This window comes from Sylvia atricapilla, chromosome 1, assembly GCF_009819655.1.
Source record: "Sylvia atricapilla isolate bSylAtr1 chromosome 1, bSylAtr1.pri, whole genome shotgun sequence".
Lineage (NCBI taxonomy): Eukaryota > Metazoa > Chordata > Aves > Passeriformes > Sylviidae > Sylvia > Sylvia atricapilla.
This window is the reverse complement of record NC_089140.1, coordinates 107,716,097-107,733,145: the sequence shown is the minus strand read 5'-3', so window position 1 is coordinate 107,733,145 and position 17,049 is coordinate 107,716,097. Positions and strand designations below refer to the sequence as shown.

Here is a 17,049-nt window from a genome sequence, read left to right as displayed (position 1 = left end):
ATTATGTCAAAAGACAGCCTATACTTTTCTTCATTTCATCTAGGATATATAACATTTCCAAAGTAACAATTTTAAGGCAAATCACAAGCACGCATAAAGAATGCCTGACTACAAACCCTGAGAGGCATTTTCAGGATTTATTTGTTTTTCTCCAAAAACTATCCTTGCCTATGCAATGGCTGTGGTGCAACATAGGTACCACTGCAGTAGCACAAAGCTCAGTGCTGGACACGAAATCCTTTTGCAAATCAAAGTGAACACTTGGGTGTTTGGTCCGCGCTGAGCTCCCTGCTGCTGCCTGCAGCTCAGGAACTGCGAACAGACGAGGCTGCAGCAGCAGCTCATGCTGCACCCTCTCCACAGTGGTTCAAAGAAAGGCCTGGGTGGAAAAAGTGTCTGTCCCCGACTTGTGAAGTAAGACTGCTCACAGAGGAACCACATTTCACTAGGAAAATATAACTAGCAAGACTTGCGCTGGATTCTGTCACTCTGAGTCAAGCTGCCGGGCTTGCTTCAAAAACATCCCCTTGCTCTGCACAAGTCCTTGGCCTAGGAAAACTACTATGCAATATTTTCAAGGCTGTGCTTTGATGAAGTCAAAATAAATTATTAAAATGGCCCCCTCTGAATTCAGAAAATACATATATTAAAAAAAAGAATATGATCCATTAGCAGTGGAGAAAATGAGATTTTGTTTTAAAACCAAAGAACTAAAGTCACAGATATTTTTGATTAGCTAGTTAGTTGTTTTCAGAATCTGCACGTGTACTGAATTGTGATCTTTAACACAAAAAATAAATTAGGGTTACAGTTTTAAAAAATCCTTAATTTCTACTCCTAAACACTTCTTTAAGACTCTGGGAAAAAAAGATGGACCAACTCTCAAATACGACAAGCCCTCAGGAACTCCCATTGATCCTGAGGTGAGAAGCAGCAGAGAGGTGTTTATAAGCAGGAAGAAGGCAGATTTAGGGCTTTGACAAAGGAGCCCTGTCTCATCTTGCCATGACAGCTGTTAACACCTTAATCCAAACATCCCTCCCGCTCCCTGGCCTCGGAGTCCCCATGCCCTTTTCTAATCACTGCCTGGCAGATACCTGGGGCACCGCTCAGCTGCTCAGTTCATGTCGCTGCTGAAGCTCTGAACCAACAAGCTGCTGAAGAGGGCTACAAGCACACGCTCCCCTCAGCTCTGAGCATGGAGACCTCTTGGGAAGAGACAAGGTGGGCAGCTGTTAACAGCAGCAAACCACGATGCCACAGGAAAAAGCCCCTTTTTTTCTTTTGGTTTGGTTTGGTTTTGTTTGAAGTTGCAGACACAGCTGTGCCTGCAGAGATCAGACTTTTCATGGGACATATACCTGGCAATGTGAGGACAAAACCCCAAATCTCCAGGATGCCAGGGGTCTAATACAACCGAGGGAGAATACTCCTCCTCTGTGAATTAATCTTTAGAGACTTTCTAAAGTTCAGGTTAATGATACGGTCATGTAAATTCAGATAGCATTTGGGGATGATATAGGCTTGCAGTGCTGCAAATTACATAGAAGATCTACAAAATTTCATTTTAAAAATCAAAGCCATTTTTGAGTCCTACTAATGTAAAAATGATTCAAAAAGGAAGAGGATTTTTTGAAATCATCAGATTTTTTTTGCAAGTATGTGAAATGTTTCTCCATGGCTACTTCACTGCATATCTAATTTTAACATAGACTGAATTTTTGCAGGCAAATAGTAAATTCTTTCATAAGAGACCTATTATTTAGAGATAAGAGACCTATTATATTAATAATTACACTATTATTAATATACTTGTTGATAAAAACAATTTTTCACATGCTTGAATCCACAGTTCCCTAACTTTCTAACTGTTCTAAACTTCCTGAATCCTGCAGTTTTTGAGAACATTGTCTGAAAGTGGAGCAACACACTCATGAATACAGACAGCCCCTACCATCTCTCCCATTCTTAGTCCAACAGGAAGTACTGGAAATTCCAGAGCATCTCCTCCATTCTCAAAATAAGGGACACTGACATGTTCTATGAAGATGGCTTGTTTGCAGAATTTTTGCAAAGCAGCAGTTGTTGGGGGAATAGGAGGTATATTGGATGCAGATGGATCTGTCAGGGGATATGGCTGTGAAACTCTCCTGAACTACAACAACATAATTTTCAGATCTCTAAAAACGCCAGATTTTAACACTTTAAAACACTTTATTTTAACTTTAACAGCAATTGAAAAACGAAAAATTACATCCTTCATGTAAGGATCATGCTCCTCCCAAAGTTAAGCTCTCTGATTCAGAGCCTGGAGTAAAATACCTGAGATGGCAACAAGAACTTTCCAACAAAAATAAAATTATGTGTTTTACCTGATCTCATTCTTCTAAAAGGACAAAGAACTTTTCTGAAGTCTTCAAAAAGCACTTGGCTTGAAACAGAGAATTAAAACTTATTAACTAAAGTAAAAGAAATAACACAGTAAATTAAAATAAGAATTAGTGATAGAAAATATCAGGCATATCTAGATATAGGTGCTAAAAAATTCTATTTAATAATGAAAGTGACAATCCACATAACAGCTCTTATTATTTTATTAAAGCAAATTATTAACATTAAATGAATCTTTTAATTTGTCTATGGTGGTTTACTCCAAACAACTAGGGTTTGAGTTTCTTAGGTTTTATTAGCAAGAAGTCAGGAATAGTAAGATCTATCTTTTGGAAATTTCTGTTTCTTTTTTGTAGGTGTTACATACATACCTCTTCAGAGAAGTCAACAGCTTCATTCACGCCAGGGAATTCTGGTTATGTCTTAAGAGGGAGTCTGGGACCCTGCAGACTGCATAGATCAGAAAAAAATCGAGACTTCTGATCCCAAGACAATAAAATTATTATCTTATATAATTGGAAAGACAATAAAAAGAAAAAAAAAAAAAGAAATACTTCATAAATAATAAAAAAAAAGTATTCACTGAAGCTAGCTTTTTAAGAAGCAAGTCCACCTCTTCCTACTGGCCTAATCAATATGAAGCAGCTCTGTTAAACTCTAAAACTTTCTGTTGTGGAGATTAGAAACCATCATACACCCTTGTTAGAAGTCATCATATCCTTTCAGTCGATCATCACTTACAAGTCGATCATCCTTTCTCACACCATATGATTAAAGCCTTGTTCTGGAAAAGAGTTTGGTTTTTTAAAGATATCCCACTGAATAGGGATGCTATGCTGATCAGGTCTCTATCTTGATTTTCAATAGAAACTCTCCATGCCAAACAGCTTGAAGGCAGTGGGCAGTGATGCTGAATGAGATTCCTGGAAGAATGAAACATAAGCAATCTGCTTGAATATGTTGATCCCAGATCTTCACACTAAGGGTATAAGCACGAAGCCAATTACACAATATGCAAATATATTGTATCACATCTGCATTATATATGCTCTGCTTCGTCTCCGTAGAGAAATTTTACAAAATTCATTAGCAATTAACAGACATATAACTATTGTGACAGATACAATTTGGCTACCAGAAAAGGGAAAAGAAAATCCTTTTCTACAAATCATATATATATATATATGTGTCTGTGTGTGTACACACACACACACACTCATATGTATATCTCAATAAAAAGCAATGAATGTTGCCGAGGCTTGCTAAAGCAGAAACAGATATGCTGTATGCTACACTCTTCTATCCTAACCCAGCTGATTTTCACATGAGAGCATAACAGCACACTAATGCTGCAGCTGTACTTACCTTTTCATGTCTTTCACTGCCTTGATGTGAGAAAAAACTGGAAAAATGTGTAGAGCTATGCATCTTAAGTAATGATAGGGCCAGAAAAGCCTAGCAGGATAAACTGTTCAAGTTCTATAAGAAATTACAAGATACAGTCAAATAAATACTACTTACTGAAAAGATCACCTTTTTTCCCCCCCCCCTTTTTGAGAATATATCCCTAAACAAAATGACAATTAGAATTTATTGGGGTTTTAGTTCACATAGATGATCAACATGAAAAAGCATATCAAAAAAACCCAAACACTCAGACTGAATAATTCAGTGTCATACTTATTTTACTGAAATTAAAGACAGCAGCACTAACAATAACATTTAAATTATTCTAATTTTTAAAATATTTAAGCTGTTTTAGTATTGGTGCCACTCAGTTTTTCTTTCCCACTTGATGCTATCTACATAAAACTGCATTCTTCTTGGCCATACATGATTATTTACATCCCAAAGCAATAAATCATTTTCATGTGGTGCCAACAACTAACAGTCTTACTATTCAAAAAAAATCTCCCTCCCCTTAGGAATTTCACATGCATGAAGTTGCTACACGGAATATACAGATATGCTTTTTCCCCCCATCGCCTGTCACAGACAACTCAAAATAAATCTGGAGTCTTAGGATGGCAACAGAATCCAAGTTAAAAACCACTGTTTTAAAAACTTGGATTTTTGTTTTTGTTAGTCCTTCTTTCTTTTCTGTTAGGAGAATTTATCTGGATTAGCTGATGGTGTGCGCAGCCTTTGTGTCATAGCAAAAAACATTCACTTCTTTACTCGCTATTGTGATAGAGCTTATTAAAAAGCATTGGATGCCCTCAGACACATTACTTGTGTGATTTGGTTCTGGGTTTTTTTTTTTAACAAATAAAAGTATTTCTTCATATAGTATACAAGAATACAAGAAAACTGGGAAAAACTAATACGTCCTTAGTACTTTTGCTCAATGCATCTACGCTTCCATCTTGTAAATACTTAGACACAGGAACAGGGTATGCATGTGTGCAGTGTAACTCAACTTGCTAAAATCACACGCATAAATGTCAGATAAGGGTTTAAACTCTCAGTAAAGTACTTAATTTGCATAATTTGAATTGAGGAGAGGAGTAGTAGTGGCAGTACCTGGCAGATTGAATGTAAGAATAGACCCACAAGGGAAAGGATCTCCTTTTCCAAAATATTTGAAGCCATGAGCAATCTAGTATGTTCCAAATTGAAAGCATTCATTTTTTATTTTTTTTTTTTACAGAATTTTTATGAACCTTAGGAATGAAAATTAATTTGGACAAGTTGAAAGAGAGACTCAACTCCATGACTAACATGGGAATTACCCTAATCCTCTCTTCAACTCAATCATGGAATTTTAACAAGTTTCTTCTGGAAGCCCTTGAGATCTCCTAGCTTGAACATTAACTTATGTCCACTATTTTCATACCAGTTAAAACACAGTTATAAATGCAATCTGAGGCTGAATTAGATCAACCCTTTGAGTTCTAAATCACTTGTTTGAATCTCGGCTGGAATTTGCCAGCTTGCTGGCTTTTGCATGATATAAATGAAAAAAAGTTGACAATCTCATCCTAGCAGCAGTACTACCTCAATTTCCAGCTATGCCTACTTAATCCTAGATTATTTCTAGGGGGGAAAAAATTAAAAAGGTGTTCTCTTGGGCTTATGCTACAGACTAAGGATTCCCTGAGGAGTCATTTGGGTTTGGAAGCAATGCACAAGTTTCTCTTCTGCTATGCTCTTCCAAACAAATGCCTCTCACCATAAAGAGATGTGGTGCAGAGATTATACCTCAGAAGGTACTATCCATCCCTGACTCCTTATCTCTCTATCACAATACCCACAGGGAATTATGAGCCAGACAAAAATTTTGATTTTCAGTAAATGAGGGAAGCCCACTGCTTGATTCAAACTTGTTCAAGGCTAGAATATTCAGTAAAACGATGTTGGTGAGAGCAATTTTTCTGCCAGTGTTATTAATCCTGCCAAGTAAATTTAAAGGCAGCAGTAGAACCATAAGAAGCATCAGCCAGAGCTCAGATCTGGTAACTTTCCAGATATGCTGCAGAGCCTTTAGTTTTTCAGGCCTTTAGGGATGGATGGGTTGAAGGATGTGAGGGGCCAGCCTCATTTAGGTGACAGATAATTATTCTCATTGGACAGCTGGTTTATTTAGTAGTTTATAATGTGAGCTTTGCATTCTGTAAAACACTTGTAGAAGTGAATAAATGGTCAAATACGGCCATCAGCAAATGCTAATATTTTGCCTGCCTATCAGAAAATACAAACAGGAATCTATTACTCAGGGAAAGTTACTGTTTCATAAGCAAATCCAAGCATTTCTTTTTAGAATTGCTAAAAAGACCGAACACGTGATCAGTCAGGTGCAAAACCGGGAAACTCGTCCTTGTAACAGGATACAAACATCAGCTGTGCCCTTTTTGCTTACTTTCCCTCAGCCGCTGGCTAAATTTTAATCCAGAAACTCATGACCAGCCGTAGCCTCCTTCTCTCGCTGTTCCTCACAACTCTTGCGATCGGTACAACCGCACGGGCTACAACTTTAAATAGGGCTCGGGAGGGCGGGGGGCGGAGAGGGGCTGTCTCTGCTCGGCTGGGTCTCATTCGGTGTTCCAGCCTTGCAGGTGGTGTCTGGCTCGCCCGGTGCCCGCGCTCTGCTCTGCCCCGCGGAGGCGGCGCGCATCACCCCGCGGCCTTCTCTCTCTCCCTCTGCCGTGCCTCGGGTGCGCAGCTGCACCGCAGCTCACGAGTGACCGCTATTTTCAGTTCCCAGGCTAATGAAACCAGCACCGCAAAAGCACGTACTTACCCCGCCTTTCCCCGACAAAAATATAGAGGCAAATCCGCTGTTTCCTTTCAAAACATTGAGCGTGACGGGTTGCGTTATTTTCTAAAGGGGTGGGGGGGTGGGGGGGTGGGAAGAGAGTATTTTTCTTGCAAGTGCAGGTGTAAAGATGCTTTAAAATAAATAATGCACCATTTTGAATGAACACTTCATGAGATTGCCTAGGGGCCAACGCCTACGAATCCTCCCCTTACTATGTCCCAGGATGAAAAGCTCTGCTGCAGAGACACAAAACAACTTTGCCGATTGTGGGGCGAGCGAAAATCCGTGCCAGCTCCGCGAATGACCCAGCACTTGGTACTCGCTTCTGTAACTGTTCGCTCAGCAGCACTCCCCAGCTCCGTTCCGCACGCTGAGGTTTTTGGACCCGCGGACTGCGGACCTAGCCAAGCTTTTGAAAACATTTGCTAATAAAATTCAGCAGGTAGTTTAAACAAAGAAATACGGAATGAGGGGGAGGGAAGGTGGCTTATAGGAAAAAGAAAAAAAAAAAAAAAAAAAGGGGGAGAAAAAAAAAGAGGGAAAGCTAAGCAGTAACAGCTGAGCGGAACTTGCCGATCCGCCAGCACCGGGCTGCGGGCAGGGCCGTCCCACGGCCACCGGGCTGGGCACCGGCGGCGCCCCCGCAGCTTCTCGCTGCACCGACTGTGCCCTACCGAGCACGGCGGGGACGGCTCCTTCCTTCCCCAGAAAGTTCTCGGCCCCCAAACCATTGCGGTACACCGAGTGTGTGGATCGGAATTTATTTCGTTCCACCGCTCTTTAGCTGTCGGCGTTGCAGGGTCACCGGGCGCTGGCGCCTGTCCCGCTGCCCCCAGCGCCCGCTCTCCGGGGACCGAGGAGGGGCAGCACTACTCGCAGGCACCGCGGCGAATTTCCCCGGCGCTCACTGTGCCGTGCCGTTCCCATTGGCCGTGCGGCCGGCAGGGAGCGACGGGAGGCGGAGAGGGAGCTGCCAGCAGCAGACAGGCAGGCAGGCACCGGGCGAGCGCGTAGACAGGCGCACGGCAGGCAGAGGCTGCTGGGGTATTGTTATCATTGTGCTTCGGCGGAGGGCTTTGCCTGCAGGGGGAGGGGTGGAGGGAGGAGAAGAAAGAGGGAGAGAGAAAGTGCGGGGCGAGCATGCAGCAGGGCTGGGGCCGGCGGAGCGGCGGTGCTGGCGTGCCGGGGTTGAGGCGCTGAGAGGAGCCGCCTGCCCGAGCTCGCTGGGGGGCACCGGCGGGAGGAGCGAGGCGGGCACGATCCAGGCGCGGGGAAGGCTGCCAGCCGACGGGAGCCGCCGCCGCACCGGCCTCGCAGCAGCAGCAGCGACTACTTCTTTCTTATCTCCCAGCCTTTGTTCGCCCATCCTCCTCCTCCTCCTCTTCCCTGCCCACCCTCTGCACCGCGGAGGGGGCTCGGCAGAGAGACAAGCAGGCTGACCCAGAGCTGAGTTTCACCCATCCTCCGCCCCCCGCTCGCTCTCCCTCCGCTGCATCGCTGCCCATGAGCTAGAGCGGCAGCCGGCTCCGGCAGGCGGGGGCAGACGCCGACCGCAGCTCCCGGCAGCTGCCGCTGCCCGACACTCCCCGCCGCTCCCCTCGCCCCGCTCCGCGGGCTCCAGCCGCGCTCCGGAACTGCTGGGGGCCGCCCTGCCGCCGCCCCTCCTCGCCTCCATGTGCCGGGTAGCGGGAGCGCCGCCGCGGATCCTGCCGCCGCTGGCGCTGATGCTGCTGGCGGCCCTGCAGCAGGTAAGCACCGCCGGCGGGTAGCGGGCCGGGCTGCGGCTCTTTGTTCCCCTGCGGGCGGCGAAGCCCGGGGAAGGCGGGAGAGCCGGGGGGGGAAAGAGCGGGGCGGGGGGAGCAGGCAGGCTCCGCTTCGTGATGGGGGTCTCGGGGAGGGGGTAGGGAAAGGTGGCCCCGCCGCCCGGGTGCCCCGGAGTGGCTTGTGGCCGCTCGTGCAGAGCCACCTGCTCGGGGCAGCCCCGCCACCGGGCTGCGCGCCGCGGGCAGAGAGAGAGAGAGAGAGAGAGAGGGGGAGAACTCCTGCCTGGGGCCGGCTGAGAGGGAGAGGGTGGTCTCGGGACGCGGGCGGTGATGGGGGCACCGACCCCCCTCATTCCCAGGAGAGCAGGTGCCGCGGGACGTGGGGGGGCTGGCCGGTACCCGCGCGCCTGGCAGGAGCACGGGAGCTCGGCCCCGCCGCGGGCGCGGAGGACAAACTACCGGAGCGGGGGACGGAGCGAACATTCCCCCCTCCGTCCGCCTGATGAGGGGCGGGCTGGGGTGCCAGAGAGGTGCGGGGCAGAGAGCAGCCCCCGCGCCTCGGCTGCCCTCAGCTCCATCGGCCGCTAATCCCTTCCCCGGGAAGAATTTAATCAGCCTCCGCCTGGGCGCTGGGCTTCCCCACCCCCTGCCGCTAACGGGAATTTCCACTGGGACGGGCTCGGGCCCCGAAGTGTTTAATTTATTATTATGAAAGTCCTGCTGCTGCCTCCCCCCGGCGGCCTCGCCGGGGCGCTCCGGGCGGCAGAGTGCCGGGGTCCCGGGCAGGTGGTCGCGGGGCAGCGCCGGGCACCGCTGGCCGCGGTGTGCTCCCCGTGGGGCGCAGAAAGTGGAGGTCGGGGGCGAGATGGGAGTGATCGGGAGGGTGTGAGGAGGACGGGGAGACGACAAAATGGATCCCATTGGGGCAGCAGGGGCAGTGCCCACGGGATGGTGCTTGGGCTCCCCTCCAAAGGCGAGGGGTGTTCGGGGCGGGAGCGGAGCCGGGGCACCCGGTGGGTTCTCCGTTCGCTTTGTGCTCGCTGAGCTCGTATCCGGCGCGGCGCCGGGGGTGGAGAGGGCGGTAAGTCCGAGGGACAGATGGCGCAGATCGTCGCCTCTTAATGGTATTTGCGATTGGGGCATTTCTGTCGGGCCGGAGGAGCGGGTTGAGGCGAGGCCGGCGGCAGGGCCGGGGTGCCGGGGCGGGCAGGGCGCCCTCCCGCCGCGCCCGCAGCGGCTGGCGCAGGGCAGGGGGAGGCGGCGGGCGCAGCCACTGTCCATGGTGCGGCCCCGTGCCTCCGCCGCGCCGGGGCGGGAGGAGCGCGCCCGGCCTCCCGTCTCCTGTCCGCTTCTCCGTGTCTCTGACGCCCCGGCCCCTCACGGGGTCCCCGGGCAGTAGAGTCCTTCACGCAGTTTCTGAGGCGCTCTCGGGGGCCGATGACTTGCACCAGGCCAGCGAGGTGCTGAAACGCTGCTCCACGGCAGCCGGGGATTTTCCCTTGAGTCCCAGGAGGAGGCGAGGCAGGGTGGCTGGCGTGACACGGGAGTGTCCGGCTGAGCATGAGCGCCTGCATGTGATAGCAGACACCCTGTTCAGAAACTTGTGTGTGCCACTTACCGGCTGTTGTTGCGTTGGTTTTTTTCGTGTGTGTGTGTGTTTTTTGTTTGTTTGTTTTTTTTTTTTTTTTTAAAGTCCTTATGTGCTGTTTACTGTGTGTGCTTTCAGTTGTGTTTAGTCTTCCTATCTCAATAAATCTTTAAAGCACAAAATCTGCAGTAAGCTTTTATTCCATCTTCTTTTTTTTTTTTTTTTTTTTTTTTTTTTTTTTTTCCCTACCCAGGGCAGGTTTGAAATTGAAGCGCAGGCTATGAATTAAGGACAGGAAGTAGCCGTGTGGCTTTTATGTATCACTCAGTGTCACTGGCACGTTATGGTTGGGGAATCCAATTTCCCCCTTGTTTGGGTATCCATTAAATCAGGTTAGGGTTGATTTTTAATAGTGTGTAACAAAATTGGAACTGCGGTATGAAATCAGATTTATAGACCTGTGTCTGTACAACACTTTCATTTTAAGAGCTCTTTTTTCCTCCCCCCCCCCCGCCCCCGTTCTTCCATCAGGCATACTGTAAGAACCTTCACCGGCTAGGTGCAGTCCTAACTTTTTCCCCTCTTGTCATACCTACTACTTTTGGTTTGTAGGAGGTTATTTGCATCGTGTTCTTCTGAAATGTTAGGTCTTTTCACTCAGTTTTCCCTCTCGGCAACACAGCATCTCTCTGCCTTTATTTTCTAAAGTTAATAATCAGTTTGTTACTCATTAGTGGTGTAGAAAAGCTGTTACTGGAATTACATGAAAGATTGTAAGTGGAGCCAGATTTTAAGGCAGATCTGTGGATGTTGTTTATGTACAGGAAATACAGTTTAAGAGTTTTGGCAGTGTATAACCTGCAGAAGAAAGAAGGGAATGAAAACTGCACTCTGTTTTGCTGGTTAGCGTATCAGTATGAGTCTGGGAGTATTACATGAAAAAAATCCTGATGGAAGAGAGGATGAAAGGAATGAGTCTTGTTTTTCTGGCTAAAACAACAATTCCAATCCAACGAAGGAATAGGAAAGCTAGTGTGAGTTTATGGGAATGAAACTACTATTAGAAATAAACTGGAACACAATTTAGAAATAAAGTGCTAAAAAAGGGGTTTGTGAGCTGATTGAATCCCTCCGTGTATGTTGTCTGTTTCTAAATCAAAGGAAGTAAACAATAAAGCAGGTTTGGAGCCTTTTGAGCTTAGGTGTCTGGTTTGAATTTGAGTTATGATGACAGAGGACGTAAGTTATTACCCTCTGCAGGCAGTTTTGGTCTTATTCCAGGTCTTAGTGAATGTATCCAGGTGATAAAGCTACTACCCTAAATGACACTCCTGTTAAGCTGCCTCAGCCGAGAATCAGGCGATGTATTTCTTGCCAGCTCTACCCCTCTAGTAATTACCCCCAGCAACAGTAGTTTCTGGCAGAATTGGGGTGAGGAATATTAACGCTGTTTTGTGCAGAAACAAGCAAGATCCTCTATTGTGGGTGAATCTTCTGTCTCTCACAATATACCTGTGTCATAGATTTATTTTTTTTATCTGTATGAGCACGAGTTTTACAGTGTCTCTGATAAATGTCTCCATTAACAGACTCCAACACTGTTAACTCCTTTCAAAGTAGGCTGAATGTAGTGAATTGAATGCATTTTATAGCACGTTTATAAGCCCCTGACCAGGGTAGTAATGTGGTGAACCTCAGCCCTTTTGGATGTGTATCTTTGTGTTCTGGCTTTGTTTTGTCTTCCAAGACTCCATTGGAAAAGTTAAATGTGGCAGGGTATTGCAGCAGAGAGCTCTCCGATCCTTGTCTGTCTGGTCTAGGTGATAGTGATACCACTGACACATCCTCAAAATTCGTAATTGCAGAGCTGAATTTCTTTGGATATTAAACTGAATATATTATTTAAATATATTTTCTTAAAATACTTTCTTAAAAACTCATTTTTACGTCTGTTATAGGACAGATAAGGTTGTGTAATTCAGTGAGTTTTTTGAATTTAAGTCATTGGTTGACAGAACAGGAGATAATCAGAATTTTTAATATGCAGAATTATCTAGGGAGATACTGTAGCATGCTCAGAAATACACGTTCTGTTTATGTACCAGAAGGCGTATATTCTCATATTGTAAATCAATGTATTTTTAATAAATGTGTGTTTTCTAGAGAGCCTTTTACTGCTCTCTCTCTTCCTGAGTAGTACTGCTACCTAGGCATACAGCTCTATGTGCTGGAAAGATGAATGTGTAGTTTTACAATACTAGCTTTTAAAATATTGCCCAAAATTACCATATTTTTGAACTATAGCTAGTCAAGAGTGTGTAATTCAAAAACTCCCTTTTATTTTCCTTTCTGTTTCTAGAAGTTGGAGGACCTCCCAGAAACGTCATTGGAAGAACCCTGTCATGTTCTATCTTACTTGGTTTCATTGATGCTTTTATATCAATAATGTAATTTATTACTTCATTTGATAACTGAGCACTAACATATGAGACAATCTAGTTGTGACAGAATTGCATGTTTAAATACAAAAATAGCTTGAGGAAGCTGTGAGTAGAATGATTTTTACTCGATACAGACAGTATTGTGTAAAGGACTTGTCATGTGGTAATGAGCAGGAATTTTTGAAGCAGGCTTTTCCTGCTTAACACAATCATTTACCAGTTAAACTCTCTTTCTGTTTCTCATTGGTTTGATAAGTGCTTTTTAGGTTAACAGAAAAGTTCAGAAAGCTTGGAATAGTTTCAGTAGTTACCTGTACTCCCGTTAGGATGAGAGCATAACTTATTTTGAACAACGTACACACACAAAGCACAAGTCCTTTCTCGAAGGCTGTGCAATCTCTCATGTTTCCTGGAATTTTTATTTTAAATTTTTGTTATAAAGGATAGGAGGCCTTACGGAGTAGCCTGTGCACTTCCACTAACCCGTGGCACCAGCTGTGTGTTCAGTGAGACAGATCACAGAGTAAGCTGATGATCCCACAAGGATCATTGAGTCCAGCTCCTGGCCATGCACAGCACCATAACCAAGAGTCTCACCATGTGCCTGAGAGCATTGTCCAGACTTTGGGTGGAGAGTAATGAAGGCAAAAAGAATATTTGACATCCTTTGCAGGAGCAGTGGTAAATTACTTCTGATCTATCACTGAACTGAGACTCACTTGTTGGCCAACAGTGGCTTGCAGTGAGGTGAATCCTGAGAAGGAAGAAACATACAATATTGCAGGATGAGCTTAAGGAAGATCTGTATTTTTCTGAAGTCCATTTGTAGTTTGTGAGTGAGCTGAGAGGGACCTATTTCACCTGGGTGTTGGACCATGTTGCTGTTCACCTTGAGAGGTATACAATCCAAGCGTGCGTGATTCATCATTTGATTTGATCCTGCGCTTCTTGTTGAAAGATCATGGAAGCTCTGTCTGAATAAAGAAGAGAAATTAGGCTTTCTATTTTTAAATGGCTTATGAAAACAGATACAGTATCAGCAGCTTCCAAGATGGAAGGTAATTCACTGCCAAATGTTTTCAGCATTTCACTTGAAGTATTTGGTTTTAGTCAGTATTCGTATATTTAATTAAATACCATGTTTCCAAAAGGCGCATTTATCCTCTCCTCTAGGCACTCCTTGACATATTTAAAAAATATATTTTTACCAACAGACTCCTCTAGAGACTCTCCCATTTCTTATAATTAGCATATAATTATCACCCAGCAGCTGAAGACATAGTTAAAATTTTATGATCCCCCCAAAGAGGCCTTGCAAGGCCTCCCCAAAGGTCAGAAAAAAGCAGCATCCTCCTGTATGGAATAGCAACAGTTTTATGGGCTGAGATGTTCCGTGTGAGCCATACAGTGGCTATTACAAAATCAGAGAGAGGTCATTTCTTGTAGAGAAATTAGGATGTGTGGTCAAATATAGGACCAGGGACTTTTTTTAAGTTATTATTAAAACAATTATTAAAACTTACACATACAGAAATTGCTGTGGCTTACCTGAGGAACCATGTGTTATGGAAGATGCAGCCACTCCCATATTCTCCTAGTTGAGCAGGGCGGAAAGTGGGGTATCCTAAATAATTGTCTCAATTTATAACAAAGCAAATGAATATTGTCTCTCATTGGGGGTTAACAGGATAGACTGTGGACGTAGTTTGTAAAGCTGGGAGATGAACAGATGCAGAGCCGGCCTTGATGGTGCTGGTGGATGAGAGGCTGGACATTACCAGAGAGGGAGACTTTTTACATAGGCATGTAGAGATAGGACAAGTAAGAATAACTACAAACTGAAAAACAGTCGGTTGAGATTAGTTACTCTTCATTAGGAGGGTGGCAAGGCAGCGGAGCCAGTTGCCCAGAGAAGTTGTAGATGTCCCATCCCTTGAAGTGTTGAAGGCCAGGTTGGATGGGGATTCAAGCAAGCCCTGCTGATTTAGTGGAAGGTGTCCCTGCCCATGGGCAGGAAGGGTGGAAGTAGATGACTTACGTGGCCCCTTCCAACTCAAGACATTGTACGATTCTATGAACCTTTGGTGGTTTAAGGCAAGTTACTTTAAACCAGATACCGTGAAAGTTGTAGATTCTCTTACTTGGGGAAGGTGCTTGAGAGCTGTAAGTGTTGGTTTAAGAAATTGGATTTTCTGATCTAAAATCTTGTGGTTCGTGAAGTAGAGCACTGATTAGAAGTGAAGATGGTATTGGTATAAGGGAAGCCCTTTCTTCTGTAACTGAATGACCTCTGGGAGGATGTGGCCTGGCACCCACTTTGGAAGCTTTTGGCTTCCAGAACAATTTGAATGAAAGGCACTTTTCTTTTTCTCTAGTTGCACTCTATGGTTGAAAACAAGTTGTACTTGACTACATTTACTGAAGTACTGAGTACTGTGAGAGTATAAACTGTTGTCAGTTTTGGTTGCAGCAAGTTGGATATTTAAGAAAGAGTTGCTGAACATTTTGAATTCTGGTATCTAAAGCTTTTCTGAGATGTTTCTATCATCCAGGGTATCTTTCTTATGCTCTATGACAGTGAGTAGAAACTCGTTACTAAATAATACCACCTCATACAGCATATCCTATTGTGTCAGATAATGTCTGTGCACAGTACTAAAAATGGACAGAACAATCTCTAGAATTGCAACCTAAGTTGCAAGTGAGTATTGGATATCATCCTTGCTTTTAAATTAATGAAGAAACACCCAGTCTTTAAACACAGGCACAAATGTTTCTGTGGTCTGTGCTTAAGTTGAATATTACTGTGGTAATTGTAAATTAATGTTGGTTATTAGGGAGGAAGCGCTCAAAATACTCCATTCTTGTTTCATCATACATATAATTATGTTGGACATTGTTTTGAACTTCACACAATAATGTCCTCTGAATTGGCTAGTCTTGGCAATTGGTAACTGTACTGTGTTCAGTTATACTTTATGGTATGATATTTTCTCTGATACATAAGGCTTGGTTTCTCATTTTACTACCTAGACTTCTTTTCCTATGGGACTAAGTTACAGTGATTACAAAAGAAAGCAGTCTTCCAGAAACAACTTGCCATGCATTTTGGAACAATTGCTGTTAAGAAATCTTGCGTTGTAGTACATGTAGATGCAAAGTACAAGAGACTTGAATATTTCAGATTGATAGCTACTACTGAACTCCAGTGGTATATGGCATATGGTATAGAGGAGGTGGTGAGATTACATTTTGAAATACATATTTCTTTAAATGAGTATTTCCAGATATTTGGAAGTTTAAATGTGTCTACTTTTTGGAATCAATGGAATTGGTAATGAGTCCAGATCTGTCTATACTAGAAAGAAAGAAGAAATTCTGCCTGGCTAGATTCTTGTTTCAGTTAGAAACTTCTCAAAACGTTGAGGCCTGTATTTTTGGAAGACTTTTTTACTGGTGGTATTTAGAAAAAGATGTAAATGCAAATCCCTTAGAATTATACAGTTGAGATTGTAAACAGGTTGTTATGGTATTTTTTGTTTGGTTTGGGTTTTTTTTTTGGGGGGGGGGGGGGGGTGTTGGTTGGTTGTTGTTGTGTGGGTGTTTTTTGTTTAAATCGAGATGGAACACCGCTTTGGAATTGAACTACAGATTTCATATCTAGAGATGAAAGTAAAGTAACAGAGGAGCAGGGTGTCAAAACTGCAGGCTTAACTGCCTAACTATGTCAAAATGGTGAATTCTTTTAATTGATTGAATAACAGTTTTGACAGAAGATTTCTAATTTACATCATGTTGCTTCATAATTGCCGTTTTCCTGTTGCATTTAATCTGAGATCTACAGTACTGAGTTTATATGCATGATCCCATACCATGTGTGACTATCTCTCTAGCATCTGGAGATGGTAATGCTTATCACTCATTTAGCAGTTAAAAATGGCTAAACAAGTCATAAAGGATGAGGAAAGCAGAATAGTTTTTTAGAAGTAACTTTATTTTGCTGTCGCCAAGTCTGTTAGTACTTGAGAGGAGAATTTTCCAAGTGCTGAGCTTGTTCAAAGCTTTGTGACTCCACTGAGCAGGTTTTATGTGGGTACAAGCGAAGGTAATTGCTTCTGTCTTAAAAGACGTTTTTTTTTTTTAAATTGTGTCCTGCAGATGAATGTACAAGTAATATTATCTTAAATTTGAAAGTGTCTTGGGGATTGTACTAATCACACAAAATCCTGTAAATTATAATAATGTGTCCCATAATCTTCACTAGCTTTCGCCTTTTGCCCCAGATAAGGGGATAAAAATATTTCAGCATCCTTCTTTTCTTAGAGTTAAAATGGTTTAAGTCTTGCAGTACTCTTAGGCTGAACTTGATGTGACCCAGTGTGTCTGAAGTTGCAACTTCTACTTAATTCAGAATGCTTAACACAGGGCGATTAAGAATTGCTGAAAATCTGAATTCTTCCTTCCCTTGTGTTTTTATTCTGAAACAATCTTTACAAAGGGCTGTTTTTGGAGAGCAGAGTACAGTCTTTTGTTTCTGGATAAAATTGATGGCTGCAAATGAAAGAATAAAGAAGGCTCTCTATTCATGCTCCCCAGCCTTTGTTTCAG

General features: G+C 44.1%; 1 protein-coding gene across 2 annotated transcripts in view; it reads left to right on the top strand.

Annotated features, from left to right (window-relative positions):
• Window positions 1-7,639: 7,639 nt before the first annotated feature.
• Window positions 7,640-17,049, top strand: part of CDH2 (cadherin 2) — a 114,423-nt gene continuing 105,013 nt past the window's right edge. Inside the window, exon 1 of one of the 2 annotated variants that reach the window (XM_066330291.1) lies at window positions 7,640-8,397. In XM_066330291.1, coding sequence (XP_066186388.1) covers window positions 8,323-8,397 — 75 coding nt within the window. In that variant the 5' untranslated portion in view covers window positions 7,640-8,322. Of the gene's footprint in view, window positions 8,398-9,307; window positions 9,494-17,049 lie in introns of those variants that run through there. The other variant, XM_066330298.1, reaches the window with a different exon arrangement.